Source organism: Suncus etruscus, chromosome 15, assembly GCF_024139225.1.
Source record: "Suncus etruscus isolate mSunEtr1 chromosome 15, mSunEtr1.pri.cur, whole genome shotgun sequence".
Lineage (NCBI taxonomy): Eukaryota > Metazoa > Chordata > Mammalia > Eulipotyphla > Soricidae > Suncus > Suncus etruscus.
Window position 1 is genome coordinate 50628962 of NC_064862.1, and position 18325 is coordinate 50647286.

The 18325-nt window shown below is 43.5% G+C and overlaps 1 protein-coding gene across 2 annotated transcripts in view; it reads right to left on the reverse strand.

Annotated features, from left to right (window-relative positions):
• ADK (adenosine kinase) overlaps positions 1-18325 on the reverse strand; it is a 402848-nt gene that overhangs the window by 19028 nt on the left and 365495 nt on the right. For both annotated transcript variants that reach the window (XM_049789187.1, XM_049789188.1), the window contains exon 10: positions 4017-4103. In XM_049789187.1, coding sequence (XP_049645144.1) covers positions 4017-4103 — 87 coding nt within the window. The remainder of the gene's footprint in view (positions 1-4016; positions 4104-18325) is intronic.

Sequence of the window (18325 nt, forward strand, 5' to 3'; positions counted from 1 at the left end):
ACTTTTTTTTTTTTTTTTGCTATACGCAATGGTACTCAGGGTTGACTCCTGGCTCTGTACTCGAATTACTATTAGTGGGGCTCAACTTGGAGATAGATCCCAAGTTGGCTGTAAGCAAGACAAGTGTCCTATACTCTGTACTCTGGTTCCAGCCGCCTCAATGTAAATAATATTGGGAAATTTAAAAATAGAATACATTGGGCCCAGAGAGATAGCACAGCAGGGCGTTTGCCTTGCAAGCAGCCGATTCAGGACCAAAGGTGGTTGGTTCAAATCCCGGTGTCCCATATGGTCCCCCATGCCTGCCAGGAGCTATTCTGAGCAGACAGGCAGGAGTAACCCCTGAGCACCTCCGGGTATGGCCCAAAAACAAACAAAACAAAACAAAACAAAAAAACCAAAAAAATAGAATACATTAAAAATAAATAAATAAATAAGATATATAAAAAAATCAGGGGCAGGGCCCAGAGAGATAGCACAGCGGTGTTTGCCTTGCAAGCAGCCGATCCAGGACCAAAGGTGGTTGGTTCGAATCCCGGTGTCCCATATGGTCCCCCGTGCCTGCCAGGAGCTATTTCTGAGCAGACAGCCAGGAGTAAACCCTGAGCACCACTGGGTGTGACCCCAAAACAAAAAACAAAACAAAAAAATCAGGGGCAGAAGAGATAGCATGGAGGTAAGGTGTTTGCCTTGCATGAAGAAGGACGGTGGTTTGAATCCTGGCATCCCATATGGTGCCCTGAGCCTGCCAGCAGCAATTTCTGAGCCTAGAGCCAGGAGTAACCCCTGAGTGCTGCTGGGTGTGACCGAAAAAAACAAAAAAAAGCTGACTATAGAGCCACTCACTCATGGCCCAGCCACATGGTTTCTTCTTAAATATTTATTAACGGTTCACCTTTCTGGCATCAATCCAAACACTAGTGTTTAGAAAACCACATTTAGGGCCGGAGAGATAGCATGGAGGTAAGGGCGTTTGCCTTGCATACAGAAGGACGGTGGTTCGAATCCCGGCATCCCATAAGGTCTCCCGAGCCTGCCAGGAGTGATTTCTGAGTGTAGGGCCAGGAGGAACCCTTGAGCGCTGCCGGGTGTGACACAAAAAAACCAAAAAAAACCAACATTTATGGGGGTCAGAGCAATAGCACAACGGTAGGGCGTTTGTTTGCCTTGCACGTGGTCAACCCCGATGGATACCGTTTGATTCCCAGCATCCCATATGATCCCCCCGAGCCTGCCAGGAGCGACTTTTTGAGTGCAGAGCCAGGAGTAACCCCTGAGTGCTGCTGGGTGTGACCCAAAAACCAAAACCAAAATAAAAAACAAACAGAAAAAGAATAAAAAAGAAAACCATATTCATGTCTTCTTGCTTGGAGGGGAAGGTAAGGTTATATATATATATATATATATATATATATATATTTTTTTTTTTTTTTTTTTTTTTTTTTTGGGCCACACACGATGGTGCTCAGGGATTACTCCTGGCTGTCTGCTCAGAAATAGCTCCTGGCAGGCACGGGGGACCATATGGGACACCGGGATTCCAACCAACCACCTTTGGTCCTGGATCGACTGCTTGCAAGGCAAACACCGCTGTGCTATCTCTCTGGGCCTGGTAAGGTGATATATTATTTCTCTAGTCCCTGAAATTTTCTTTTGGTGGGGGAAATTAATTTTCCCGGCTATGATTGGCAGGGAAAATTTGAAAAGAAAAAGCATTTGGAGGTGCTAGGGAGGAGATGTTGCTATAGAATGTGTGTGCCTGGAATGGGCTGAATCCCTAACACTGAAAAAAAAGTAAAAGGACAAAGTATGGAAAGGCAGTTCTTCCCTATCACTCACACAGTGCCTTCTAAGCTGTGATGGTCTGTAAACATACTTGTGGTTGTTTGGATTTTGAGAATATTAGGTCAGACCAACCCTTGGGTTAGAACCTGCCACCTATTGCCTCTCAGACTTTCACTCACCTTTAGTTCAAAAAGGGCTGGTTTCTATTCCTGCAGCTGCCACAAACTTACAACTGAACCCTCTTAGATCAGCTCAGGCTGGTATTGACAGCTTCCGGAAGCCAACCGATCAAGCCCACTTTCATGGTCTTAGTTAGGATTATTTCCCCCACTTCTTCTCCATTTTATTTACTGGGAGGGCAAAGGGGAAGAGAGATTGCAGGGAAACAATGACAGAGCTTTTCACAAAACCTTCTAGATTTCCATCTGTTACTATGGCCATACTGAACTAGGATTCTTACTATGAGAGTTTTTCCCTGACCTGGTAAACTCTGAAATCCTACTTGGAGAGGATCATATGGCCTTTCCAAGGGGACACTCTAGGCACCTGGATTTTTTTTTTCTTTCTCAGGGGAGGGCCAACCCCAGTAGTGCTGAGGGGTTCCTCCTGGCTCTTCATTCAGAAATCACTTCTGGCAGACTTGGGGGACCAAATGGGATGCCAGGGAATTGAACCTGAGCCTATCTCGTGCAAGGTTAATCGCATCCTCCCTGCAGTGCTATCACTGTGGCCCCAAGCACCTGGGCTGTTAAGGCAGAATGGGAATAAAAGGAGCTCCAATAAGGAGAGACAGTGGACCAGAGGCAATGCTAAAGTCTCCAAATAGAACAAGGGGCAGATGTGAGAGGCTGGAAGGAGCTGTCACTGACCAGGGAGATGGAATAAGAAATTTCCCTTCCCTGTATTTAGGTGATTGGGTTTTTTGTTGTTGTTGTTGGTTTTTTTTTTTTTTTTTGGTTTTTGGGTTATACCGTTGGTGCTCAGGGGTTACTCCTGACTCTGCACTCAGAAATTGCTCCTGGCAGGGCCGAAGAGATAACATGGAGGTAGGGCGTTTGCCTTGCATGAAGAAGACGGTGGTTCAAATCCCAGCATCCCATATGGTTCCCCGAGCCTGCAGGAGCAATTTCTGAGCATAGAGCCAAGAGTAACCCCTGAGCACTGCTGGGTGTTACTCAAAAACAAACTAACAAACAAAAAATTTAAATTAGGGGCCCAGAGAGATAGCACAGCGGGGTTTGCCTTGCAAGCAGCCAATCCAGGACCAAAGGTGGTTAGTTCGAATCCTGGTGTCCCATATGGGCCCCCGTGCCTGCCAGGAGCTATTTCTGAGCAGACAGCCAGGAGTAACCTCTGAGCACCGCCGGGTGTTACCAAAAACCAAAAAAAAAATTAAATTGAAAGAAAATAATAATAATAATAATAATAATAATAATAATAATAATAATAATAATAAAAAGAACACCGGGCACTCTGAAATTGGGATGGTCCATTAGCACACAGGAAGTGAAGCAAGGCTTTGCCTAAGAACTTAGAATTGGAATTGGCTCCACTCAGGGATCACTCCTGACATGCTAGGGAGACCCTATGGGATGTTGGGGATCAGGCCCAGGTCAGACAGGTGCGAGGCAAACGCTCTCGCCACTGTAATATGTTTTATTTTGATTCTAGTTTTGAAGACTCATTCCCAGAGCCATTAGGTTCTTAGAAATGCTGCCAGTTCTGACAAACCTGGGCCAGGCCAGAGTTGAACCGTCTTAAGAATAATAAGCACCTACTGTGTAAGAAACAAGTGTTCCCAAACCAAATGTTAGACTCCAAAGATGTGATCACAGATATTCGCGTTATATTCAGTATTCACCACAACTTGTTTCACAGCACAAAAATGCATTAACATTCAAGCCCTAAGGTCTCTGATTAGACTGCACACAGTGCTTGATGCAGCATAAGTTTAGGCAACATTATGATAGCCACAATTAATCTTGTGAAAATGACTTGGGTGGAGCATCCTGACAAATTCTCTTTACGATCCTCAAAATACCTATTTTTCTTATTGAATGAAACCCCCATATAATGTTCACAATGATGGCGGCCTAGGCAAAGAACATTAGGAATTAATTATATCAGAAGAGAAATGAAAACTTATTAAGTTCATCAATCTTGGCTATATGGTAAGGGGCATGGGTTCAAGGAAATGTTTTTGTAAGGAGGTAGAAAATAACGTGGCGTACCTCCGACAAATGCGTCTCCAGCTCCATTGGTATCAACGATGTCTTTCTGGTCCTGATCCAAGACAGTAAAAGTGGTGACTTCTTTATCTACAATTAGAATGAAAGGGGAACAGATTGACTTCTTGTTGTAACACTCAACCACAGAGGCACCCAGGAGTGCGTCAGATTTCTTCACAACTCCTCAGAGAGAGACAGGCCTTAAACACCAGAGTCTGCTAGTGAACTAAGCTGGAAGGTTATTTGTGAGCAATTCTTTCTTGGCAAGATTCATATACAGGCAGTTGCCATATTTGAACTGGGCCAGCTTCATAGACTCACTCTTTTTTTGAAAGATGTAAACTGAGCTGTGAAAGATTATGGCTACACTGCCCACACAGCACAAAGCTGGCCATCTCAGGAGGAGAGGGTGGGCCAAGCCCCCACCCTGATGAAGCCATGCTTGCTGCCTCCATCGCCCACAATCATTGTTTCCCTAATGGAATGCCTCGTCACTGAATCTCTATGATTCCCTGCAGGGACGCTGATCTAACCGCACTTCAGGTACATCAGTTATTAGGTTGGCTTTTTTTGGAATGAGTGCAGGCACCCTTCCTCATATCTTCCTTCTTCTACGAAAGCCTGGCAGCTGTAACCTTGCCCACAAACCCAGTTGCCATGTTTGAACCAGGCCTTCTTCCAGGAGACTCTGAAGCTGAGTATATGCAATTAAAATTTGTAGTATTGTAGCTCTGAATTTCTGGACAACTTCATTTGCTTATTTGCCTTGCATGTGGCCACTTGACAACTTCATTTCTGAACAAATTCATCCCTAAAGGAACACCCTGATTAACAGTATGGACATATAATAAGAGCTTACCAAACCTTCTGCCATTCATTGTATTAATGACTTCATTGATGATATAATAATTTATACAAATAAGCTTGTTACTGTACAATTTCTTTTTCTTCTTGGTTTTTGGGTCACACCTGGTGGTGCTCAGGATTACTCCTGGCAGTAGGCTCTGAGGATCCCATGGAGTGCCAGGGATCAAACCCGGGTAGGCTGTGTGCAAGGCAAATGCTCTACCTGCTGTGCTATCACTCTGGCCCTTAAACTACTTTGCCTTCACTTATCTGAAACAAATGTAGTATGATGAACAATGCCAACTAAAAAAATAAATAAACACATACACAGATGTGATCTGTAAGAATGACATGGCCTGGGGAAATAGAATAGCAAGCAGAATGCTGGCCTTGTACATGGATTACACAGAATCGGTTCCTGCATCCTATTTGGTCTCCTGAGTACTGAACTAGGAATAATTTCCTGAGTGCAGAGCCATGAGTGATCCTGTGGCCACGCCTCATATATTATCCATAGATAGTTCACATTTTGGGGGAATTACTATAAAAGGTAGCTGAACTTTTCTTAAATACTTGAAGAAAGGGGCCAGTGAGGTGGCTCTAGAGGTAAGGTGTCTGCCTTGCAAGCGCTAGCCAAGGAAGGATGGCCGTTCGACCCCCCGGCGTCCCATATGGTCCCCTCAAGTCAGGGGCAATTTCTGAGCGCTTAGCCAGGAGTCAAACGGATGTGGCCCAAATAAAAAAAACTTGAAGAAAAATTACCAACTAATGGAAGTGCTTACATGGTGCTTGAGTCTTTGATAAAGCAAGTCTGACTGCATTGTTGATTGTGAATCCTTGTATATAAAGAGGTATATAGTTTAAAAAATATAAAAAAATATAAATGATGTGGGAGCTGGAGAGATAGCATGAAGGTAAAGGCGTTTGCCTTTCATGCAGAAGGTCGGTGGTTCAAATTCCGGCATCCCATATGGTCCTCTGAGCCTGCCAGGAGCAATTTCTGAGCGTAGAGTCAGGAGTAATGCCTGAGCACTACCAGGTGTGACCCCAAAATAAAAAAAATCTATATCTATATCTATATCTATCTATCTATCTATCTATCTATCTATCTATCTATCTATCTATCTATCTATCTATCTATCTATCTATCTATCTACAAATGAGGGGGTTAGAAAAATAGTACAAAAGGTAAGGCACTTACAAGATCTCTCTCTATAGAGATGTAAATATCCTCTAAGTCTTCTCCCTCCCCTCCCCTCCCCTCCCCTCCCCTCCCCTCCCCTTCTCTCTCTCTCTCTCTCTCTCTCTCTCTCTCTCTCTCTCTCTCTCTCTCTCTCACCTTAGCCTTACCGCTGTGCTATCACTCTGGTCCCCCAGCTTTTTATTATTATTATTATTATTATTATTATTATTATTATTATTATGGACCACATCTGGTGGTGTTCAAGGGTTCCTTCTGGCTTTGCACTTAGGAATTATTCCTGGCAGTGCTCAGGGATCATATGGAATGCCAGAGATCAATCCAGGTTGGTCATGTACAAGGCAAATGCCCTTGTACAAGTGCTATACTATCACTCTAGGCCCACCTTTAAGTCTTTCTTTTACTTTTTTTCTTTTTTCTGTTTGTTTTGTTTTGGGGCCACACCCGGTAGTGCTCAGGGGTTACTCCTGGCTCTGTGCTCAGAAATTGCTCCTGGCAGGCTCAGGGGACCATATGGGATGCCTGGAATTGAACCAGAAACACCGTCTCTCCTGGGTTGGCTGCATACAAGGCAAAAGCCCTACTGCTGTGCTATCTCTCCGGCCCCTTTAAGTCTTTCTTATAGAGAACCTAAAAATCTATATTATGTACCACAATACATTATAAGGAACATGTGTGTATTCTTTCAATATGAAATAAGCAATGACATAATAATGAAATGAACATATAATATAGATGTTATGGTAAACCCATTGTTTTCAAATATAAATATTCCTATTTTGGAACCAAGTATGCAAATGAAAAATCAATATATTGGTTTTGGGGGGCACAACAGGTAATACGCAGGACTTACTCCTGGCTTTGCACTCAGGGATCACTCCTGGCAGGCTCTGGGATGCTGGGCATTGAACTTGGATTGGCCACTTGCAAGGGAAATGCCCTTCCTACTGTTATCACTCTGATCCCAGAGGATTTTGATTAACTGAAGTTAAGGCACACCTCACAAGGATTAAATTTCCTAGAATATCATGAGTAAGTACAGTTGGAAGTTACAATTTTACATAGGAGAATAAGAAAAAAAAGGCACGAAGAGTTTACTAGAAATAATTAAGAAATGGGCTGTAGTTTGATTTGGGAAAACATCTATATCATAAATATTTATAAAGAAATCTGGTTTTATTACTTCCAAGTACAAGTTGTACTATAAAGGGAATTAACAACTATAAACTAAGAACAAACAGGCACTAAATAAGTAAAATGAGCTAAGTTAATGACACCATTACCATTTATAATAGGGTTATATTATGTAATGATGTAGCATGCCTATAAAACATTTTAGGTAATACAAGAATTGCTGGGATTTGAAAATAATTACATATAAATGGCAAGTCGTAATTGCATATAATTCTTGATTTCTTTGTTTGAAAAAGTTATTTTGGTTACATAAATCTTTATTTCTGAAGAAAATCTAATTCATCATGGAAGAGATTATTTTGAAATTTGTTCTTACAAATCTTTTTGGTCTAAAATTACTGAAAAAGCTAAATAAAAAGTTTTACTAAACCTTTATATATACAAATCAGAGACGCGTTAGCCCTGTGCCATATGAAGTTCAATTTCCTGAAACATAAAGTAGAATTACTTTCTGCCTTTTGTACTTCTCAGAACAAATGTTCATTTACCCCAGCCCTTTGAATCATCTCCTCAGCCATCAATCCTAATTTACTTTGTTTTGGGGCCACATCTTGAAGTGCTCAGGGTAACTTCTGGCTTTCCACTCAGGGATCAAACCTGGGTCTCTCATGGGCAAGGCAAGAGCCCTACCCACTGCTCTATTACTCTAATCATGCAATTCTTATTTTTAATTTAAGTTTATTAATATATATATATTTTTGGTTTTTGGGCTACATCCAGTAGTGCTCAGGGAATATATGGGATACTGGGGATAAAACCCAGGGCTCTGGGGCCGGAGAGATAGCATGGAGGTAAAGCGTTTGCCTTTCATGCAGGAGGTCATCGGTTCGAATCCCGGCGTCCCATATGGTCCCCCGTGCCTGCCAGGAGCAATTTCTGAGCCTGGAGCCAGGAATAACCCCTGAGCACTGCCTGGTGTGACCCCAAAAAAACCAAAAAACAAACAAACAAACAAAAAAACCCAGGGCTCTGTGTAAATAGTAAGTGCCCTACCTACTGTATCATTGCTCCACTCTCAAGAAAAAAATTTTATTTGGTTTTGGGGCCACAGCTGATGGCACTCAGATGTTACTCCAGGTTCTGTGCTCAGAAATCATTCCTGGCAGGTTTGAGGGACCATATGGGATGCCGGAAATTGAACCCGGGTTGGACGCGTGCAGGGCAAACACCCTACCTGTTGTGATATCACTCTGGTCCCCAAGAATTTCTTTTTAATTTGCAAGGCTACAATACTAGTATCTGAGCTGCTCAAGCTGCCCTAGTAAACAGAGCAAGGAAACAGATTCTGCCACTAATAGAGATTGGTAGAACAATCCTAACAGAAGTTTTGGGGAGTGAAGAGCTTGGTGTTCATTTAATTTTCTGGTTAACAACAGCAACAAAAAACCAAAGTCTTTTTAGTTGGAAAATTTCTCTCAACATACTTATGTAACAGGATAACACAGCATGACATCCATGCTTTAATTAGTTTCATTTGTAACTGAGTGAGAATCTCTGATGATAAAAAATCCTACACGTGTCAATGTCATCCAGAACATATGATGACTGTCAGGTAGAAGCACGTTCCCAAAAGGCCCCATCCATGGGGTAGTGGCAGGAATAGTTAAGTGGGTCTCAAAAGACCCTGGGGATTCTGTGTGGCTTAGGCTCAGTGACTCCATTTGAGGAATATTTTATTTTATTTATTTATTTATTTTTGTTTTTTTTTGGCCACATCCGAAGGTGCTCAGGGATACACCTGGAAGGTTTAGGGGGCCATACTGGATGCTGTGGATTGAACCTGGGTCAGCCACGTGCAAGGCAAATGTCCTACCTGTTGTACTATTGCTCTGGTCCCAAGCAATACTTTTTTTTTTTTTTTTGGGTCACACCTGGTGGGGCTCAGGGGTTACTCGTGGCTCTGTGCTCAGAAGTCACTCCTGACAGGCTCAGGACCATATGAAATGGTGGGATTCGAACCACCATCCATCCTGTTTTGGCTGCATGCAAGGCAAAAACGCCTTACAGTTGTGCTACTGCTCCAGCAATACTTTTTTTTGGTTTTTGGGCCACACACGTTTGACGCTCAGGGGCTACTCCTGGCTATGCACTCAGAAGTCGCTCCTGGCTTGGGGGACCATGCGGTCTGTCCTAGGCTAGCGCTGGCAAGGCAGACAGCTTACCTCTAGCGCCACCGCGCCGACCCCAGCTCCAGCAATACTTTAAGAGCTTATCATGCTCCAGATACTCTTGGATGCTGGGAAAAGAGATATACATAGGTCGGGCAGAATCCTGCTCTCTGGAGGCCAAACAGTTCAGGGAGGAAGGAATATATGTAAGTGACCAAAATAAACAAAACAAAACAAAAAAAAACACAATGAACATACTGATTTGCAATAATAATAAATGCCACAAAGATAGTGCAGGTAATAGAGGAGTGAGTTGGGTGGAGAAAATGGTAGAAGGCTTAGTGTTGGAACATGAACAACTTTGTAAACCACTGTGTTTAAATAAAGTAAAAAAATAAAAAAAAATATTTTGGGGCTGGAGAGATAGCACAATGGGTAAGACGCCTATCTTTTTGTCAGGCTGTCCTGAGTTTGATCACTGGCATCCCATTGGTCCCCTGCGTCTGCCAGGAATATTTCTGAGCCCCAAAACCAAAACACAAAACAAAACAAAACAAAACAAAAAACCCCAAAAACCCACCTATTTAATTAAAAATCCCAAAACTGGGGCCGGAGAGAGAACACAGCATAGACAGCACATAGCACATGGCTTAGCACATAGTAATGGCCAATTAGGATTCAATCCCCACCATCCCATATTGTCCTGGAACATCACCAGGAGTACTCCAAGTGCAGAGCCAGGAGTCGCTGGGTGTGGCCCTCAAACAAAAACAAACAAAAAAATCCAAAACTGAGAAGGAAAGCAACAACATGAGTTTAACCAGAGAAGGTTTTAAGGAAACAACAACAAAAAAAGCTACAACTTAAAGATGTGTCAATGAAGGAGAAATGAATAGAAACAAGTCTATATCATGGAGGTACAGGAAAGCAAGTTCGTATGTCAGGAACACTATGATATGACACAAGATGAAAAATGACAAACACGGATGGATGCAACTCTGTCTAAGGAAATGTATCAGACAAAAGTTCAGATTTGTGATATTAGGCAATGGGGTAATAGCAAAAGTGACACTCAAGGGTGGGAGAAATAGTATGGAGGTGAGGTACTTGACTGCATGTGACCAACTGATCCTCATTACAGCATAATGGCCCCCAAACTCCCTACCAGATCCCATCAGGAGTGATCCCTGAGCTCAGACACCAGGAGTAAACTCTGAGCATGGCTCGGTATGGTTCACTTCCCTCTCCCTGCCCTCAATAAAATAAAAATGGATTCCCAAAAGGCTTCCGGAGGTATAATGTACTGAGCTATAAACACTGTTTCACATTTCCTTATGCCCTTCCCAGGAATTAGGTATAACAGAAGATCATTTATCAATGAAGATCTTGAGGTTTAGGAGATTGCCAATTGCTGAAGGTCCCACTTGCAAAACAGGACTTATGGGGGGGGGGGAGAGGAAGCAAAGTAAAATGTAATCTCAAAGCTGCCATAGAAGCCAAGTTGCTCCTTTCCCCCTCGCCCCTGAATCAGTAACCAACCCAGAGCCTCACAGGGAGAAAGACACATCTCTACCCACAGCACAATGCTGCTTCTATAATTTAAAGGGAAAGAATGAGGTTTTGATTACAGGAATAGACTTTTAAATCTCCTGTCCCCCCTTTGGTTTTTGGACAACACCAAAGTGGTGCTCACGGGTTACTCCTGGCTCTGAGTTCAGGGATCATTCTTGGTGGTGCAGGAGGGACGAACCTATGGGATGCCAGGGATTGGACCCGAGTTAGCAGCATGCAAGGCAAATGCCTTCCCAGCTGTGTTATTGCTCCAAACCCTAAATTCCCTTTATAAGCCCTCTACTGATGACTAAAATTGATAAATGAGATAGTAAATATTCCAAGGAGAAGTGAACATTTTGGTTTCAGAGTTTGCCAGGGAAGGGAGACAGACAGCACATGGGGTAGCCTGTCTGCCTTGCCTACACGAGGCCTAAGTTAGAACCCAGGATTCTCATACAGCTGGGTCCAGTTCTGGGGGACCCAGAGTGCCAGTAAGTCAGTCACAGCATGGGGAAGGGTATCTGGGCACAGACAATGAATAGAAGTCAAATTGTTTGGACTCATCTTCCTGAGCACTGGTACATCTTCATGAAGCTCAGTTTTGTTGAGGTTCCATTATCTAGGCCACCTTGTTTTTCTCCTGGGTAAATGTCCTAACAGTTGATTTTATGGAGTCTTTGTGAATATTCACCAGACATGTAGATAATTTGGAGCACTCACAACAAAAACTGCCCTTTAGATACACTACCAATCTAAAACAATGAGATTCAGGCCAAGAGAAAGAGAGAGTAAAACTGGCAAGGTGCTCAATTCCATGCTGCCAACAGCTTTTAATACCTGGCACCCTAGAGAGCCCCCCAAGCCCTGTCAGGAGTGATCCCTCAGCTCAGAACCAGATTAAGCCCATAGCATGTGTTTATTTGTATTTGTGTGTGTGTGTGTGTGTGTGTGTGTGTGTGTGTGTGTTGTGTAGTTGATTCATGTTTTTGTTGAATTTTCTGCAAGTGCTTCAAGTAAATGGCAGGTAAAAATCTTCAGTACTGAATGGAGACAGATGAGAGAATCAATGAACGCCTGCTTTGAATATGAAAATAGTTTTCCGTAGGAAAGTGATGAAGAAAAGAATCAGGGAATTACTGCTTTAAAACCACTTATTGAATATTGGCGAGACTCGCAAACATCATGTTGAGCAACAGAAGCCAGACATCAAGTAATATTCCTGGCCCTCTTCTATTTATCTCAAACTCAAACGGTGCAAAACAAATCAACATTTAAAAGTCCAGATAGTGGTGAAATTTTGAGGAAACTGGTAATGATTATGACACAGAGGGTGTGTGGCTGACAGGGAAACAGGTTTCTCTCACCAAGTCATTGATGCATACGGGTACTCACGTTGGTAAAAATAAGATATACACTCATGACACTTAGGATTTGTGCAATTTTCTGTAGATACGTTTATATTTCAAAATATAAAAACATCTGTCTACTCTTAAAAAAGTACAGGTTCTTAAAATAAGGACGTGATTTTACTATGTTATCTTTAAGTTTAGCTTGTTTTCTAAAAAAAGGAACCAAAAAATGTTAATATTGTGTTTGTGTATTTGGTACTGAAAAACAAACCCAAGGTCTTATGCATGCTAGTGCTTTACCACTGAGACACATTTCCCAAAGCACCCCCATTTTATAACAAAGATTATTTATAATTAACTTAGTTTTTTTTGTTTGTTTTTCGGCTACACTTGGTGACACTTAGGAGTTATTCCTGGCTATTCCTGGCTATTTGCTCAGAAATGGCTTGGGGGACCATATGGGACATTGGGGGAATCGAACCTTGATTCGTCCTAGGCTAGTGCATGCGAGGCAGATGCCTTACGGATCATGCCACTGCTCCAGGCCCTAATTAATTTAGTCTTGATGTCATACCCAGTAGTTCTCAGGGCCTCTTAACTCTTGGCTCTGTGTTAAGGACTTAATCTTGGAGAAAATTGGGAGACCATATGTGATGTCAATGATCGAGCATGTAAGGAAAGTGTCTTAACCCGCCTTATCTCTCAGGCCACCAAATTTAAGTTTTTGTTTTTTTGTTTTCTGGGCCACACCCGGCGGTGCTCAGGGGTTACTCCTGGTTGTCTGCTCAGAAATAGCTCCTAGCAGGCACAGGGGACCATATGGGACACCAGGATTCGAACCAACCACCTTAGGTCCTGGATCGGCTGCTTGCAAGGCAAACACTGCTGTGCTATATCTCCGGCCCCCATATTTAAGTTTTAAAACAAATATCCAGGGCCGGAGTGGTAGTGCAGTGGTAGGGTGCTTGCTTTTCGCGTGGCTGACCCAAGATGAACCTTGGTTCATCCTAGTGTACCATATGGTCCCCCAGGCCAGGAGCGATTTCTGAGCGCATTGCCAGCATTCCCTGAACGTCACCAGGTGTGGCCCTAAAACCAAACCAAACCAAACAAAAACAAATATCTAGGCACAAAGCAGTACTAAAATGAATATACAGTAGGTTTTTTTTTTAAATAAAGAGACCACACCATGGAACCATTAACTAGATCAAGAAACAGAAAGATCAGTGAGATGTATAGAAACTCTACCCATATGATCAATCATTAATGGCCCTTTAATCACTAAGTTATTTTTAAAATCATTGTTATAGGGGCCTGAACCATAACACAGCAGTAGAGCATTTGCCTTGCATGTGGCTGACCTGGGTTTGATCGTCGGCATCCCTTATGTTCCCCCAAGGAGCGATTTCAGAGTGTAGAGCCAAGAGTAACCCCTGAGCGTCACCGGGAGTGGCCACCCCCCAAAAAAGGTAAGTCACTGTTATAAAACATTGTTATAAAAAAAAAACACTGTTATACTGTAAACATTTTCCTGTCCATTACTGTGTGTGTGTGTGTGTGTGTGTGTGTGTGTGGTTTTTGGGTCACACCCGGCAGTATTCAGGGGAAACTCCTGGCTCCATGCTCACAAATTGCTCCTGGCAGGCACAGGGGACCTTATGGGAAGCCGGATTCGAACTGATGACCTTCTGCATGAAAGGCAAATGCCTTACCTCATGCTAGCTCTCCGGCCCCTGTCCATTCATTACTTTTTGGTATCATCTTTTCTGGTTGTTGCTATTTTTTAAGAATGATACCTAGTGGAGCTCAGGGTTTACTCTTGGCTTTGCACTCAGAGATCACTCCTGGTGAACTTGGGGAGCCTCATGGGAAGCTGCAGATGGGACTTGTGTCAGCTACCTGCAAACCAAGCATCTTACCCACTATTATCTCTCCAGCCCTTGGAATCACTAGTTTTTTGAGTGGGAGGAAGGGCACATACCATTGTATTCAGGACTTCCTCCTGGTGGGACACAGGAGATCATGAAGTTAGAGTGAATGTTAGATTGCTCTGGATAAGGCAAGTGAATGAACCTCTCTATACCATCACTCCAGCCTCAAAAATCACTGTTTTTGACAGGTATACATTATTTTATAGTCTGAATGTGCTAAAATGTAAACAAGAATTCTATTTGGAGGCATTAAGGCCATTTCCTTGAGGCATTGCTATAATGAACTGTATGCATGTTATAAACACACATAGGAACCATTTTAAAATTGTTTTCACATGCTTATTTCATTTGATATGGAAAATATTCTGTTGATCTGTAGTCAGTGTTACAACACATAATTTCTGGTTGAGGAAACAGGATCAGGGAGATGAAGTTACTTGTCTAAAGTTACAGTTTAATTATCTATTTTGCTTTTTGGGCCACACCCAGCAGTCCTTAGGGCTTACTCCCAGCTGTACACTCAGGGATTATCTCTGGTGGTTCTTGGGGACCATATGGGGTGCTGGAGATGGAACCAGTCAGTGTTGTGAAGGAAAGTGTTCTACCTCCAGCCTCATGAACTCCCAGTTTCAAGAATAAAGCCAGACCTAGTAACTCTCTCCCGACTCAGAGGCGACTGTCTGCCAACCAGACAGCCGAGTCTTTCCAGTTACTCTTGTAAGTCAAACAAAGACATGTGAGGGAACTAAACCAGTGCTTGGGCAAATGTGGAAGCCACTGGAAGAGGACTGCTGAGTGATGAATAAATCCACCCCATCTGGAAGGGCAGATGGACCCCACCCACTCCACCTCACCTGTCTCAGTGAGGAAATTGCTGACATACATGTGAGCTCAAGACACACAACATGATGATTTGAAGCTCTTCAGTGAAATTATCTCCATAAATTCAACCATCATATAGTTCTCATGTAAATATAATAAAGATAAGACAAAAGGAGAAAGATAAAAATCACTTATTGCCCCATTTTGCTTTCCTTTGAGAGCTTTCCTTTTAAATAAGGATTAGGAGGACATATCAGTGGTTACTTCTGACTCCTGCTTTGAGATCACTCCTGGCAGGCTGGGGGGTGGGGACAACAGAATGTCAGGGATTGAACCAGTGTGCAAGGCATACACCAACCCCACTAGCTTTGGTCCCTCATGAGAGCTTTCTACTATGTATGATCAGTTCCCTAAATTACCATATATATTTGAGTATAAGCCGACCCCCCCTTTAGTTTTACCCTAAGAACAAAGAACACTTAGTGACTTGAGTATAAGCCAGAGGTCTCAAACTCGTGGCCCGCGGGCCGTTTGTGGCCCTCCGTACATTTTGTGGCCCTGCCCTAGAGGAAGCATTTTTTGTTTTGCTTTGTTTTACCGTATTTTCCGGCGTATAAGACGACTTTTTTTTTTGTTGTTTGTTTTTCGGGCCACACCAGTTTGATGCTCAGGGGTTACTCCTGGCTAAGCGCTCAGAAATCGCCCCTAGCTTGGGGGGACCATATGGGATCGAACCGTGGTCCTTCCTTGGCTAGAGCTTGCAAGGCAGACACCTTACCTCCAGTGCCACCTCACCGGCCCCATAAGACGACTTTTTTTTTTTTTTGGTTTTTGGGCCACCCCCGGCAGTGCTCAGGGGTTACTCCTGGCTGTCTGCTCAGAAATAGCTCCTGGCAGGCACAGGGGACCATATGGGACACCGGGATTCGGGATTCGAACCAACCACCTTTGGTCCTGGATCGGCTGCTTGCAAGGCAAACACCGCTGTGCTATCTTTCCGGGCCCAAGACGACTTTTGAAACAAAAAAAAGTCAGCCGAAAATCGGGGGTTGTCTTTTCTTTTTTCTTTTTTGGTTTTTGGGCCACACCCGGCGTTGCTCAGGGGTTACTCCTGGCTGTCTGCTCAGAAATAGCTCCTGGCAGGCACGGGGGACCATATGGGTCACTGGGATTCGAACCAACCACCTTTGGTCCTGGATCGGCTGCTTGCAAGGCAAACGCCGCTGTGCTATATCTCTCCGGGCCCGGGGGCGGGGTGGTTACCTTATACGCAGAGTATATCCCGAAAAATGTTTCAATATGCCGCTAAACGAAACAAAAAAAAAAAAAATCAGGCCACAGATTTTCCAAATCTCTTTCTTGGGGGCTCCCAAACAGTACTCAGGAGATCTGGGGGCCACTTCTGGCAAAACCTAGCTAACCGTGTTGGTGGTTCAGTGCTCGGGTCTGAGGATGGGGTGTGGTTTGGTTCATGTAGTGGGGGAGATTAACTGACGCCACCAGGGAATTGCCAGAAAAGGTGCCTATGATAAGGGACCAATCACTGCAAGGCTGCTCGGACTGCCTCTCTCACTCAGCCAATCCAAGCCGGCTTTTTATGCATGAAAATTAGACAATGTCTAGACCCGAATCTACACTGTCAAAAGCCTGTTCAGATTGGCCAGCGTCAGAGAGGGCGTCTATGACAGTATAACCTTTGAACCTTTGCTTGTTGTGATTGGCTCACTGTGGTACATACAGTTGCAGCACAGGAACGTTCTGTCTGATACAGGGAATATAGGCCTACACCTATGTTTTAACTGCAAAATTAGGGGGTTGTCTTATATGCCCAGTCGTTTTATATGCCGGAAAATACGGTAGTTGTTTGGGTCACACCCCCCAATGTTCAAGGCTTACTACTGACTTTGCACTCAAGGATCACCCTGACTTTGCCTCCTGCAGCCCGCAGGTAAATTGAGTTTGAGACCCCTGGATAAGCCGAGGTGGAAAATGCAGCAGCCACTGCTAAATTTCAAAAATAAAAAATAAATACCCCCCCCCCCCAAATTACAATAATTGAGGAATCAGTTGGTTAGATGTTTTTCAATATATATTGCAAAGAAAAACTGCAAACTAGCAACAATAACTTTAAAACTTTAAAGTGCAGAAAACTTTTTTTTTTTTTTTTTTGGTTTTTGGGCCACACCCAGTAACGCTCAGGGGTTACTCCTGGCTATGTGCTCAGAAGTTGCTCCTGGCTTGGGGGACCATATGGGACACTGGGGGATCGAACCGCGGTCCGTCCAAGGTTAGCGCAGGCAAGGCAGGCACCTTACCTTTAGCGCCACCGCCCGGCCCCAAAGTGCAGAAAACTGTAGCTTAACAGGTAATCAAGATAAATCACAAAGGTTAAAATCCTTCAAAACTGGATTCCTTCTCCTCATCATCTGTATGTCCAAACAGAGCTTTAACTGTATCTGATGTGAGGGTATCAGCATAGACATTGTCATTATCACAGAGTTCGCAGATATCATCACTGCTGTCAGTCTCATACAAAGTGCAGAATATTGTGAGTTAAATAGTTCAGTGGAGGGGCCGGTGTGGTGGCACTAGAGGTAAGGTGTCTGCCTTGCCAGCGCTAGCCTAGGATGGACCGCGGTTCGATCCCCGGCATCCCATATGGTCCCCCAAGCCAGGAGCGACTTCTGAGCGTATAGCCAGGAGTAACCCCCGAGTGTTACCGGGTGTGGCCCAAAAACAAACAAACAAACAAAAATAGTTCAGTGGTATACCATTAGTTCAGCCGCCTACCTCTTCAGCTCAGCTTGTGGACTGAGCTGAAGCACCGCCCCTTCAGCAGACGGCAGAAGATGACTAGAGACTAGTGCATTTGATTCTGTGTGCGCCCACCACATCAAATAACCTGTATGACCTGAGTATAAGCCGAGTTTGGGTTTTTTCGGTACAAATTTTGTGCCGAAGAAAACTCGGCTTATACTCAAGTATATATGGTAGATATTTCATTTTTCTCCTTGGTAACGCAGGTAAGCGGGTTATAGCAAAGACAATCTAGCCCTGAAACTGCTTGGCACATTATAAACTCCCAGTAAATATTTGCAGAATGAGACAAACGGCTGGATTGTGTGTGTGTGTGTGTGTGTGTGTGTGTGTGTGTGCGTGCGTGCGAATGCATGAATGCAAACCTGATCAACTTTTTTCTCCTCAAAAACCACTTGTGAATTCATCTGGGAATTAAAGAGTACAGGGCTTAGGGGTATATGTTTTGCACTAGAGGGACCCCATTTTTTTTGTTTTGGTTTTTGGTTTT